Source organism: Macrotis lagotis, chromosome 5 (genome assembly GCF_037893015.1).
Source record: "Macrotis lagotis isolate mMagLag1 chromosome 5, bilby.v1.9.chrom.fasta, whole genome shotgun sequence".
Taxonomy (NCBI): Eukaryota; Metazoa; Chordata; class Mammalia; order Peramelemorphia; family Peramelidae; genus Macrotis; species Macrotis lagotis.
Genome location: NC_133662.1, coordinates 192275456 through 192289696, shown reverse-complemented (window position 1 = coordinate 192289696; position 14241 = coordinate 192275456). Strand labels below are relative to the sequence as shown.

At 35.7% G+C, this 14241-nt stretch overlaps 1 protein-coding gene across 14 annotated transcripts in view; it reads right to left on the bottom strand.

The window, feature by feature from the left end:
- Positions 1-14241, bottom strand: part of CCDC18 (coiled-coil domain containing 18) — a 120330-nt gene that overhangs the window by 34238 nt on the left and 71851 nt on the right. For all 14 annotated transcript variants that reach the window (XM_074188178.1, XM_074188170.1, XM_074188171.1 and 11 more), the window contains 4 exons: positions 4622-4785; positions 3325-3538; positions 1083-1182; positions 231-347 (listed from right to left, as the gene is read on the bottom strand). In XM_074188178.1, coding sequence (XP_074044279.1) covers positions 231-347; positions 1083-1182; positions 3325-3538; positions 4622-4785 — 595 coding nt within the window. The remainder of the gene's footprint in view (positions 1-230; positions 348-1082; positions 1183-3324; positions 3539-4621; positions 4786-14241) is intronic.

Below are 14241 nucleotides of genomic sequence, written 5' to 3'. Positions count from 1 at the left end.
AGTAGTAAATTTGTCTTTTGCTCATATGGATTTATAATTTGCTACCCAATGAAAAAATGTTACACAAATGCAAGTTATTATTGTTTATGTGCCTATGGTAGCCATATATTGTGTATAAAGGTTCTGTGTCTTAAAATACAATTTAGGGATTTTTTAACTATACCTACAACCCAAGTTACTTAAGTTTCAGAGAATCCAAAGACTGTGAAAAATTTGTGTAATTGAATTACCTGTTTATTAGATTCCTTAAGTTCTAGCTTTGTTTTCTCCAGAGTACCCTCTAATTTAATTAATTTTTGTTCCATTTCTCCCCTATGTTCCCGAATAGTAATATCCAACTGTGTAACCTAAATATGAAAGCAAATATACAAAGTTGCAAAAAATTCTTTACTATGATCAAAAGAAAATTACCAGTAACTAATTTTCATTAGTAAAAATATACTGTTAAAGAACTCATGAGCAGTGTAAAGAATTCAAATATATATTCTTTTTTTTTTTTTTAAGATTTTTACAAGGCAAATGGGGTTAAGTGGCTTGCCCAAGGCCACACAGCTAGGTAATTATTAAGTATCTGAGGCCAGATTTGAACTCAGGTACTCCTGACTCCAGGGCCGGTGCTCTATGCACTGTGGCACCTAGCCACCCCCTCAAATATAAATTCTTAAAAGTAAATTATTAAAAGGCAAAACTATTAACTCCAATATTTTGGATCATAAACAGCATGCATACAATCATGAATCTGACAGAGAGAATAACACAGTCTCAAATAAGATTACTCAGACTATATCAGTTTTGTGGATAATAAGATTACCAGCTAAAAAACAAACCAAAAATTCCCCTGCCCAAAGATTACTACTTAATAGCTAACCAGAATGTTATTTCTGTCATCACCCTTCAAATTCTTTTCTCCCTTTTCTAATAACTAGGACACTAAATCTTTTAATTTCTGTTTTATTACATTATCTAGACCAAGAAAACCCAAAGACTTGGATACCCCAATTTTAATTCAGCAAATGACATAAAGTTCTGTATAAGTTGGCTGTAAGACACAGATCTAGTAAAGTGTCATTAAAGAAACTGACTTGAGCCGCTCTTTGCCTCAGTTCCCAATTTCTATCTTTCAGTGTCTGGTCCATGGTAAGAAGCTCTTGCTTTTTCTCCTCGATATCAAGCTTGCATTCTCTACAATTTGATAAAAAGAAAATACAAAGAACAAAAGGGATATACTGAAAATATTTTAGCTTCATTAATAGAGACAATTCAATTAGTAATTTTTCCTGGAAACCATGAAAAGAATGCAACATATGTCCACATCAAAAGATCTTCTGAAGACAATTGAATAACATCTATATTATTACTTGACCATAGCATTCTCAAAGCTAAAATAATATTATTTCACATTTTTGGATGAACTATTAAACTATGAAAACAAAGCACAATAGCAATTAGAAGATTGTTTGGGATAAGAATCAGAAATCACATCCATTTTTTTCTTTATTAATCAAGGTTAGCAGTCTCTAGCCAGACTTTGGAAAATATGACATTATTACAGTTAACAAAAAAAGATATTTATAGCTTGGTTGATATCTCTATTGTTCATCTTACAAATAGGACTGGTTTTGAACTGTTTATGTTCATCTTCCTATCTCTTTAAGATGAAAATGAAGCTTTTTAGATCAAAAAGAATATAAATTTAATATAAATATATAAATTTAATATAGATATTCTATAGAATATAGAATATATATTTTAAATGATCTGTAGTTTCTTCAGATATAAGTGTATTTCTTCAGATATTAAGTGTAAATCTGAAAATGATTAATATTAATCTTTTTGCTTCAAAACTATTTTCCCTTATTTCTGAAACCTGTGCAAACCAAGTAAAAAGAATTTGTAAAATAAATTTCTCTCTTCAAAAATCTTTGAAATTACTAAGTTCAGACATGGGATTGAGATATTACTTCTGTTTTGGGGATTTTGAAGGAAATGAGCTGAAGAAAGAGGACATTTTTTTTTAAAAAGTTGTCTAGTCTTTATCCTATTTTGAAATATACAAAGGTACAAATGTCAATTTAAATAAAAAACAAACTTGTGAAGTAATATATTTAGAATCCTTCTAAAACTTCTTTTAGAAACAAATTATTAAGAATTCTCCAAGGTAAAGATGATAGGCTTTAAACCTATTCAGATGCTGGTCTTTCTAGCACTCTGGGTTAGATGGATTATTTTAAATCTGGTCTAGACGTTCAGAGCTCCTGGACAATTTTGGAAGTAATATATTTACACAACTATTTTAAGGCTTTCATCGTGCTCTTCTTACAATGATCTTTTGAGGATGGCTTATATGAAAATATGTGCCATCTAGAAATGCAGTAGGGGTAGAGTGCTGGTCCTGAATTCAGGAGGAACTGAGTTCAAATCCAGTCTCAGACACTAGCTGTGTGCTCCTGGACAAGTCAATTAACCCTGACTGTTCCCCATCCAGGACCATCTCCAGTCATCCTGATTCATATCTGGCCACTGGATCCAGATGGCTCTGGAGAATAAGGTGAGGCTGGTGATTTCACATAGCCATCTCTCTCAAAACCAATTCATGTGCTTGTCACAGCTTCTCCTTCCTGATGTCATAGTCTTCTTTGAAAAGGACAAAAATCCTATGTTATACTCAACTTATAGATAAGATTCTGAAAGCTTAATAGTAAAAGCTAACATGTAAAAAGCACATGTGTATGCATTATATCATTTGAGCCTCACAACAACCTTGTGAACTAAGTGTATAGGAATTATCACCATTTTGCAGATAGGGAAACTGAGGCCAAGAAAGGTTAAGTGATTTTTTCCTCTGTGTCATAAGGATAGTAAATGTTGAAAATGTATACCAGTATTACTCCTACTCCTGAATCCCACACTAAAGAATTGTCTAGCCTGAGCTCAGTCCTCAATCTACTACTCTTATAGAATAATGCAGACATACTGCTTCCCATTCATTGCCTATTGTTCTGATAAAGTTCCTTAACACCATTCACTTCTGTCAAAAACTTGCCCATGTACTTAGTAAACCCTGGTGTCCTGGGCCCAACAGTTCAAGTCCAATGTTGACATTAGGGCTAAGGCTATTGCTGGCGTGAAAAGAGTTAACACACTATGAACAGCACAGCTCAACGACACAGAGACCATGGAGGATAGATGGATAGATAGGATGGGGAACCAGTCTAGCCATAATTTCAAGTATTTGAGTTCTTTCAGATTTAAAATAATTTGAGAAGGCAAGGTCCTGATGTGAAATAATTCAATCAGAGTGTCACTTAAAATGCTTTAACTCACCTGAGTTCAGCTGTGAGATCCTTTATAGTACAATACTTTTCCTCTAGAGATATTTGAGCATTCTGGAGTACATCTCGCAATTCTTGTAACTGTTTTAAAGTATTTTTTAATTCTACATGAGCATTTTGCAGTTCAGTCTCTAGCTCTTCTCGTTTCTGCAAGGCTTCCTTTAGCTCATTTTGAGAATGTTCCTGCAGTTTTTCTAACTCTTTCACTGTTATGAGGGAGAGTAATTTTAAAACCATAATCTAATATTTCAGTAGAAATTATCATAATTATGAACAACCAAATTTGAATCATCTTCAAGTGATTATAAGAAAAAAACAATAGGAAAACACCAAACACTCATAGTCCCTTCCAAGATCACAATTCTATATTCTCACTTTATTACATTTTAAAAATCAATCAATTTGAAATTCATTTATTAATTACCTATTATGTGCCTAGAACAATAATTTGGGCAAAGTATGTAAAAAGCTTTAGATACTATTCAGAGATGTTGCTATTTAATCCTAAAGGCTGAAAGGGCACATACTAGTTTCTTGTGTCTCCAAAGGAGCAACAGGTTGAATCTGTGTTTTAGGGATATTTCTTTGGCAGTATGAGGACAAGAGACCAGAGGCCAATGAAGAATCGGTCTGGAATAGGATACTTGTGGTACAAAAGCAAAGAGAAGATGATGAACATAAGCCATGATGATGAGGAAGAAACAACAAAGACTGGTATATGACTGGTCATGGGAAGTGAAGGCAATGAAAGTAGAAGTATATGACTCTGAATTGCAAACCAGGTCCCTAGAAGATTCCTGACTCAATAAAAATAGGGTAGTTATGAGGACAGGTGGGTGCAGAGAGAAGGACCATGAGCTCTCTTTTGGACATGTTGAGTTTGAGGCACTTATACAATATCCAAGTAGAGATGTTCAAACAACAAAGGGATGAATATGGAGGTGGAGACATCAGATGATACCTCCCAATTCCTGGGAATTGATGAACTCATTAAGAGAATGTAGAGAGAGAAGAGAATACTATACAGGAGAGAGCCTTGGGACATACCCAGCCAGAGGGTACAGGACATGGATAATGAACCTACAAAGAAAACTCCACAGAAAAAATCCAAAGATAGGAAAGAATCATGACAGATCAGCATCATAAAACCTAGGAAGGAGAAAGTATATAAGGAAGGAAGAGACAACAGAAGCAAAGGAGGATTAGGGCTGAGAACAGTCATTGAATTTATCAAGAAAGAAATTGAACAAAATGAACTGTCAGCTAAGCCCAGCTAAGCTATTGCTTACCAGCTTTCACTTTTTTATCTAGTTCTCTCTGAGTTTGTTCTAAGGTCATATCTAAATGATTTAATTGGATTGTTTTATTCTCTCCATCCCGTCTTAGGTAAAGTATTTCTTTCTCCATTTGAATCAACTCATTCTTGCACTGATCCATCTCCATTTTTATGTGCCTGAACAAAAAGGAAATATAAAACAAGTGACAAATGAAAAATTAATTCCAGTATTTAAATTTTATTTAATTTTTGAGTATATTCGGACTAAGCAAGATTATAAAATGATGAATGATAAATAGCACTGAAACATTTTTAATCAGGTCTTTAAGTATAAAAATAACCAAATATGTTTACTTTTATTCATATGACATAGTTATCTATTAACAAATATGAAATATATAACAATATTAGTAATAACACATGACTCTAAACAAGATCAGGCATTCATTTTAGAGGAGTTTTTAATATTAATTTTATATAACTTTTTATATGCTAAGGAGATACCATGACATTGCTTATATAGAGATCATTTAATTAGCAATCAAATGCATAGAATGCAACTAGAAATTAGAAGAAAATGCCTCTGAAATGGACCCAAAGCCTGCATACTAAAGTCCTTCAGACTGTCAATCCTAATATGAATAAACTACATGAATGCTAGAGTTCCTTTCAGCTCTAAAATTCTACTATGAGTCTAAATTTAGCTATCTAGTTTTCTAGCTCAAAACAGATAAAGAACAGTAAAATAGAAAAGAGATTGGGAGGCTGAAAAAGATAGGCACTGTGACAGTCTAACAAGAGAAGAACACATTAATAAAAGAAAAATAGCCTTTAAAATGTAACAATCTGGGGCTATTCAACATCAAGGCAACAACTCTGTATATTTCAAAATTGACCCCCCATCCCAGTCATGGAGACAGAGCTCATTTGTTTAACATAAGAGACAGTGTGGCAGCCTGGATAGAGGGGATTCTTCTAGTTCTTCCAGACTAGTCCTGCCTCTGAAACATAATGGCTTGTGACACAGAACAAATAATTGAACTTTTCAGGGACCTAAGTATCACTCACTGTAAGACCAAGTCATACTAGGGGTGCTAAACCGCCATAGTAGAGGGAATTTTGTTAACTGAGTTTCCATACCAATTAAATTCACAGGTTTAATTCTTAGCCCCATAAAGGGAAATATGTAATAATACATCTGATGAAAATTCTCCTAAAAATAATTTGGATGGGATATGGGAAGATAACTAAATCTTATATGGAACACCTTATATTCTGACCATGCTAGATAAAGGAGACATTATTGTCAGATGATAAATATCAAGTCTCAGAAAAAAAGATTTACTAAATTATGTAAATATAGCATATATGGAATATTCTTCTGTTAATTTTCAAAGTCTTATGGCAGGTCTTAAAACTTGTGTTTCTGGAAAAAAAAACTACTCTTTTGGTGCCATGTTTATTTGAGAAGCAGAGTAAAAGAAGCATAAGGCAAGGTAAATTTATAGAGCCCTGATGCTGATTGAAGGCCACTGCTATATGGGACTCACCACAGTTGGACAGCAGACTGAATGATTTATACATTGCAGAACAGTGTTGCCAGAACAGTGAAGTTTTAGATTACTGAAAGATAATGCAAGATGAAACTTAAGACAAAAACTATGTAGAGCAAAATAGGAAAAGAAAAATTGTTCTCTTCCTTTGAGGTAGAATACTGTCTAAAACAGAGTTGGGAAGGTCAGTATATGATAAGCACCATTTTATTTTAACAGATAGTGAATTCTAGGGAAAAGTTAAGTTTTTTTAGTCAAACTGTTATTAATAATAGTGATGTTGATAAATAGAAGGCATAGGGTCTATTTTTTTTGGTAAGGCAGTGGGGTTAAGTGACTTGCCCAAGGTCACACAGCTGGGTAATTAAGTGTCTGAGGGTGGACTGTGCCATCTAGTTGTCCTGCATGGGATCTATTTTTTTGAGCAAAAGAAAGTTTCCTAAAACTAAGACTCTTTTTTAAATAATAAAATTAGAACCACATAATACAAAAGCTTTCAATTATTTAAAACTTAACTTTGCTACTAATGATACAGAATAGCTGAAAAAGGAACACTCATGTTTATAAAGAAAATTAAAGAGATGAAGAGAGAATAGACAAAGAGAAAGAAAACTTGCTGCTGCAATGGAAGCAGCCTCTTTAAGTATGAAATCATCTTCTTTGGGGAAGTTATACTAAAGAAAAAAATGAAAAATTTACATAAGAGAAAAATGGTTTTAGGTTCATCATCAAAAGGGGGGGCCTAAGAATATTATCTTTTTAGGAGCGGCTAGGTGGCGCAGTGGATAGAGCACCGGCCCTGGAGTCAGGAGTACCCGAGTTCAAATCCGGCCTCAGACACTTAATAATTAGCTAGCTGTGTGGCCTTGGGCAAGCCACTTAACCCCATTTGCCTTTCAAAAATCTAAAAAAACAAAAACAAAAACAAAATTGTCTTAGGTCACTGCATTGCTGAGAATAGATAAGTCATTCACAGTTGATCCACATCCAGTGTTACTGTTATTGTAAACAATGTCCTCCTGGATTCTGCTCACTTTACTTTCCATCAGTTCATTTAAGGCTTCCAAGGTTTTTTTTGAAAGCATTCCGAGTATCATGTCTTATAGCACAACAGTATTCCATCAACTTGTTCAGCTATTCCCTGATTAATGAGTATCCCCTCAATTCACAATTCTTTCCCTTTTGTTTGCCCAATTCTTAATTGCCCAATTCTTTATTTTATTTTTTTATTTTTAGGGGTTTTTTTTGGGGGGGAAGGCAATGGGATTAAGTGGTTTGCCCAAGGCCACACATCTAGGTAATTATTAAGTGTCTGAGGCCGGATTTGAACTCGGGTACTCCTGACTCCAGGGCCGGTGCTCTATCCACTGAGCCACCTAGCCACCCTGTGCCCCACCTAGCCACCCCTGCCCAATTCTTTAATAGCAGTTCACAAAGTGACTACTGAATAGTTTTATGGTTATAAGTACTTTTTATTTTTTTTAAATCTCTGGAATAGAGATTTAGTAGTAGTAGTATGGGATAGAAGAATAGAGACCTAGTAGTGGTATGGCTGAGTCAAAAGGTACATAGAGTTTATAACTCTTTGCTGTCCAGAAATGGTTGATTCAGTTCACAACTCCATCAACATTGTCTTAGATGGAAAATTCCCCTCCATCATTTATCATTTTCCTTTTCTGAGGTAGTATCTGTTATTTTAATTTTCATTCTCTAAAATTAATATAGAGCATTTTTTATGTGACTACAAATAGCTTCAATTTCTTCTCCTGAAAACCTCCTGTTGATATCCTTTAACTATTTATTAATTGAGGAATAACTTGTATTCTTATAAATCTGACTCAGTTCTCTTATCTTTGAAAAATGGAGATTTTTATCAGTGAAATATGCCATTAAAAAATTCCCCCTAATTTTCTGCTTTCCTTCTTAATCTTGGCTACACTGCTTTTGTGTAGAATCTTTTTACTTTAATGTGATGAAAATCATCTGCTTTGCATCCCATAATGCTATCTCTTGTTTGGTCATGAATTCTTCCTTTATCCACAGTTCTGACAGACAAGACATTCCACACTCTCTTAATTTGCTTATGATATCACCCTTCACTTCTAAAGTCTGTACTTTCATGGTATATGGTGAGATTTTAATCTATACTTAGTTTCTGCCAAACTGCTTTTTAACTTATTCCAGCAATTTTTGTCAAACAGTGAGTTCTTATTTTTATTCCATTAACTTAGATTTTTGGATTTATCAAACACTAGATTACTGTTATTTACTACTGTATATTGTACACCAAATTAGATAGTACCAAATTGCTTTGATAATTATCACTTCCTAATATAGTTTCAGATCTGGTACTAAGATCTTTCTTCATTTTTTCTGATTCCCTTGATATTCTTGACCTTTTCTGTTTCCAGATGAATTCTGATCAAATTTTATCTAGCTCTATAAAATACTTTGGCAGTTTGATTGTTATGATGTTGAATAAGTAAATTAATTTAGGAAGAATTATTATAACTTTTATTTTATTAGGTTATCCTAACTGTGAGAAATTGATATTTTTCCAATTGTTTAGATCTGATTTTATATGAAAAGTGTTTTGTACTTGTGTTCATATGATTCCTGGGTTTTTCTTGGCTGTATTTTATATTCTTTAAGTGGAATTTTTCTCTTTTCCTGATGAATTTTGTTAACAATATATAGAAATGATAATGATTTACATAGGCTTATTTTATATCTATACTGAACCATAGCTGAATTTGTTGTTTCAACTACTTTATTAGTTGATTCTCTAGGGTTCTTTTTTTTAAGGGTTCTCTTAAGTATACCATAACATCATCTCCAAAGAGTGATGGTTTTGTTTCCTCACTTTTTTTTTTCTGTTTGCAAGGCAATGGGGTTAAGTGGCTTGCTCAAGGCCACACACCTAGGTAATTATTAAGTGTCTGAGGCCAGATTTGAACTCAGGTACTCCTGTGCTCTATCCACTGTGCCACCTAGCTGTCCCCCTCATTGTTTTTCTAATTGCTATACTAGCATTTCCAGCACAACATTGAAAAACAGTGGTGATTATTGTGCATCTCTGTTTCACTCCTGCTTTTACTAGGGAGGCCTCTAGCTTATCCCCATTACAGATAATGCTTGCTGGTGGTTTTAATAGGACTAAGCACTACATTTTGTCAAAACTTTTTTTTCTGGGGGCAGCTACAGGTGGTGCAGTGAATAGAGCACCAGCCCTGGAGTCAGGAATACCTGAGTTCAAATCTAACCTCGGACCCTTAATAATTACCAGGTGTGTGGCCTTGGACAAGTCACTATTGTCTTGCAAAAACTGAAGGGAAAAAAAAGTTTTTTTCTGCATCTACTGATATAATCAGTTAATTTTTGTTGCTTTTTTATTGATATGCTGATCAATTATGCTGAGTTTTTATGAATTACAAACTGTTCAGCCTTTTTGAATCCCTTAAGATCTCTCTTTTCTGTTTATCCTTTTTTTGAGTCTTATATTTGAAAGTCAAATTTTCAACTCAGGTCTGGTCTTTTCATCAGGAATGCTTAAAAGTTCTGTTTCATTAAATATCAACCCCCCCCCCCCCCCCCAAAGAATTGTCCTCAGTTTTACTGGCTAGGTGATTCTTTTTTTTTTTTTTTTTTTTTAGATTTTTCAAGGCAATGGGGTTAAGTGGCTTGCCCAAGGCCACATGGCTAGGTAATTATTAAGTGTCCGAGGTTGGATTTGAACCCAGGTAATCCTGATTCCAAGGCCGGTGCTCTATTCACTGTGCCACCTAGCTGCCCATAGGTGATTGATTCTTAATCCTAGCTCCTTGGTCTCTAGAATATCATATTCCAAGCCCTCTTGATTCTTTAATGCAGAAGCTGTTACCCTGCATGTGACTCCATAACATTTGAATTGTTTCTTTTTTTGGCTGCTTGTATTTTCTCTTTGACATGGGATTTCTGGAATTTGACTACAATATTCCTGGGAGGTTTCATTTTGGGATCTCTTTTAAAAGGTGATTGGCAAATTCTTTCAATTTCTACTTTTCCCTCTAGTTCTAGGCTCTTTTTTTGATCATGAGTTTCAGGCAGTCAAATAATTCTTAAGTTATCTTCCCCTTAATTTTCTTTTTTTTTTCAATGAAAGATTTTATTTATTTTGAGTTTTACAAATTTTCCCCTATTCTTGCTTCCTTTCTCCCACCCCCCCAAGAGGCAGTTTATTAGTCTCTACATTGTTTCCATGATATATATTAATCTAAGTTGAATGTGATGAGAGAAATCATATCCTTAAGGAAGAAAAATAAAGTATAAGAGATAGCAAAATTACATAAGATAATGTGGGTTTTTTTTTTCTAAATTGAAGGTAATAGTCTTTTGGTCTTTGTTCAAACTCCACAATTCTTTCTCTGGATACAGATGGTATTCTCCATTGCAGATAGCCAAAATTGTTCCTGATTGTTGCACTGATGGAATGAACAAGTCCATCAAGGACGATGATCACCCCCCCCCCCCCCCCCCGTTGCTGTTAGGGTGTACAATGTTTTTCTGGTTCTGCTCATTTTGCTCAGCATATTTCATGAAAATCCTTCCATGCTTCCCTGAATTCCCATCTCTCCTGGTTTCTTTCTTTCATTTTTTTTTGGTTAATATGACTGTATTTATACATTACTAAAATATTCTTGTTTAAGAGTAAACATAATACCCTCTCCCCCACAAAAATATAGAACCTCATGAGAAATAAAGTAAAAGAAATAGAAAAAAATGTGTTTGTCTGTGTTCTGATACCATCAGTTCTAAGGTAGATCACATTCTTTATCATAAGCCCATCACAGAAGTTACTTCCATATTTTTCCACAGTTGCTGTTGCTGATTGTAATTCCCTCTCTCCATTCATCCCCATTACCATATATTACATTTTCTCTCTCCTTTCACTCTGTCCCTCTTCTAAAATGTGCTGTGGGGCAGCCGAGTGGCTCAGTAGACAGAGCACTGGCCCTGGGGTGAAGAGGCCCCAAGCCCATATCCTACCCCAGAGATCCAGCAACCATCCAGCCCCATGGTCCCGGACAGGCCACCCAATCCCAGCACCTTGCAAAAAAGTAAAAAAGAAAATGTGTTATATCTGACTATTCCCTCCTATGATCTACCCTCTACTCTATCACCCATACCCCCCCCCAACCCCCTTCTCTCCTTTTTACTCTAGATGTCTATATTCTGTTAAGTGTATACACTGTTTCCTCTCTGAGTCATTTCTGAGAGTGGAAGTTCCTTCAATCCCTCTCACCTTCCCCACTTCCATATCACTGAAAAAAAAAAAACCCTTTTATTTGAAATATTTTAGCCTATTCTACCTCTCCTTTCTCTTACTCCCATTACATTTCCCTTTTAGCCATTGACTCCATTTTTACAATATATTATATCTTCAAATTCAGCTCTCTTCTGTGCCTTATCTATAAAAGTTCCTTCTACCTGCTCTATTAAGTGAGAAGGTTCATATGAGTATTTATTTCTGTTCATCATCATTAAGTCCCTCATAATTTACCCTTCTCCTCCACTCTCTATTGTTTCACCTGAGTCCTGTACTTGAAGGTCAAACTTTCTGTTCAGCTCTGACTGTTTCAACAGGAACAACTGAAATTCGCATTTCATTGAAAGTCCATCTTTTCCCCCTGGAAGAGGACATTCAGTTTTGCTGGGTAGTTGATTCTCATTTGCATTCCAAACTCTTTTGCCTTCAGGAATATTATATTTCCAAGCCTTATGAGCCCTTAATGTAGTTGCTGCTAAGCCCTATGTGATTATGAATGCAGCTCCATGATATTTGAATTGTGCCCTTCTGGCTGCTTTTAATATTTTCTCTTTGACTTGGGAGTTCTAGGAACTTGGCTATATTTCTAGGGGGGTTTTTTTTTGGATCTCTTCCTGGGGGAGATCAGTGGATTCTCTCAATTTCTATTTTGCCCTGTGCTTCTAGGATATCTGGGCAATTTTCCTGTAGTAATTCTTTAAAAATGAGGTCAAGGCTCTTTTCCTAATCATGACTTTCAGGTAGCCCAATAATTTTTTTTTTAGGTTTTTGCAAGGCAAACGGGGTTAAGTGGCTTGCCCAAGGCCACATAGCTAGGTAATTATAAAGTGTCTGAGACCAGATTTGAACCCAGGTACTCCTGACTCCAAGGCCGGTGCTTTATCCACTACGCCACCTAGGCCCCCCCCCCCCAATAATTTTTAAATTATCTTTCCTGAATTCATTTTCCAGATCATTTGTTTTTTCAATGAAATGTTTCACATTTTCTTCTAATTTTTCATCCTTTTGGTGTTGAAGTATTGTCTTGATTTCTTGTAAGCTTCCTGAAGGATTTGTTTTCCTCAGAGAGCTTTCTTACATCCTTTTCCATCTGGCCAGTTCTGCTTTTTAAAGCATTCTTCTCCTCAATAACTTTTCGAACTGCTTTATCCATTTGACCTAAGCTGGTTTTTAACATGTTATTTTCTTCAGCGTGTTTTTGGATATCCTTGACTAAGCTGCTGACTTCATTCTCATGTTTTTCCTGCATCTCTCTCATTTCTTTTCCCAATTTTTCTTCTATGTCCCTTACTTGATTTTCAAAATCTTTTTTGAGTCTGTCATAGCCTGAACCCAACTTCTGTTTTTCTTGGAGCCTTTAAATGCAGAAGCTTGTACTTCCTCATCTTCAGATTGAATATTTTGATCCTCCTTGGGATCATAGACAAAGTATTTGTCAATGATCAGGTTCTTTTTTTTTCTGCTTACTCATTTCCCCAGCCTGTGCCTGCTTTGGGGGTGCTTCCTGAGCTTTTTAAGTTTTATTGGGACACCCCCACAAGGACTTCAGTGTGTGAGGCTCTGACTGCTCTCCTGGTCTGTTAATGACCACAAGTGTACCCCTCTGCCATGGGGCTGAGGTGGGGAGGTCCTTGTTCCATGGAAGGCTTAGATTGTGATCAGGATCTGAATGTGGTCAGAGTCCTAGAGTCCTGTTCCAGGGAAAGAGGACAGATCTCAGAAGCCCCCCCCCCCTTACTTTTGGTGGGCTGAGCACTCAAGGTACAGCTGCCTACAGCCTCCTTTTTGCTGACTCTGCTGGGCCTGCTTCTGTTTCTTGGATCTGAGCTGCCAGCCATGCTAAGTGCTATACCTGCACCAAGTGCCGTGACTGTGTTCAGGGCCTGGGCTTTTGCACTGGCTCTGGCAGAGGTCTCCCCACTGATCTTCCAAGTTGTGTTGGTTATCTTTGGGGTGCAGGTCAGGAAACTGCTTCTGCTGTCAGGAGTCATGGCTCCCAGGCACCCTGGGCCTGTTCCCAGGCACTTGAAGTTTCTTCACTCTGGTGGGGGCCAGTCCTCTAACCCTGTGGAACAGAATTTTTCCACTATTTTCCAGGTTACCTTGGGCTGGAGAATTGCCTCACTGGATCTTTCTGTGGGTTCTGTCTCTTGACAATTTAGTTAGAGTCATAATCTTAAGGTTTTTGAAATATTTTGGAGAGAGCACCTAGGAGAGGCTCTTCTCCTGCCACCATCTTGGTTCCGCCCCCTCCTTTATTTTCTAGGTCAGTTATTTTTGCAATGAAATATTTCACAGTCTTCTATTTTTTTATTCTTTTTATTCTTTTTATTCTTTCCTGATGTCTCAAAGTCATTAGATTCCACTTTCCCAATTCTAATTTTTAAGGATTTTTTTTTCAGTGAGCCTTTTTTTTTTAAAACTCATTTTCCCTTTGGTCAAACTGCTTTTTAAAGAGTTTTTTTTTTTTAGTGAATTTTTTCCATTTGGCTAATTCTGTTTTTCAAGGCATTTTCCTCTTCATTAGGTTTTTTGCCTCTTTTATCATTTTGGTCTATTTTTGTTTTTTTAAGATGTTATTTTCTTTAGTATTTTTTTGCGCCTCCTTTACTCCACTTCTTGGATCACTGTCATTTTTTTTTCCAATTTTTCATCTAGAATTCTTTTTTGGGTCTGAGAACAATTTACACTTTTCTTTGAGGCTTTGGGTGTAATAATTTTGGCTTTGTTGTCTTCTTCTGAGTTTGTGTTTTGATCTTCCCTATCATCATACTA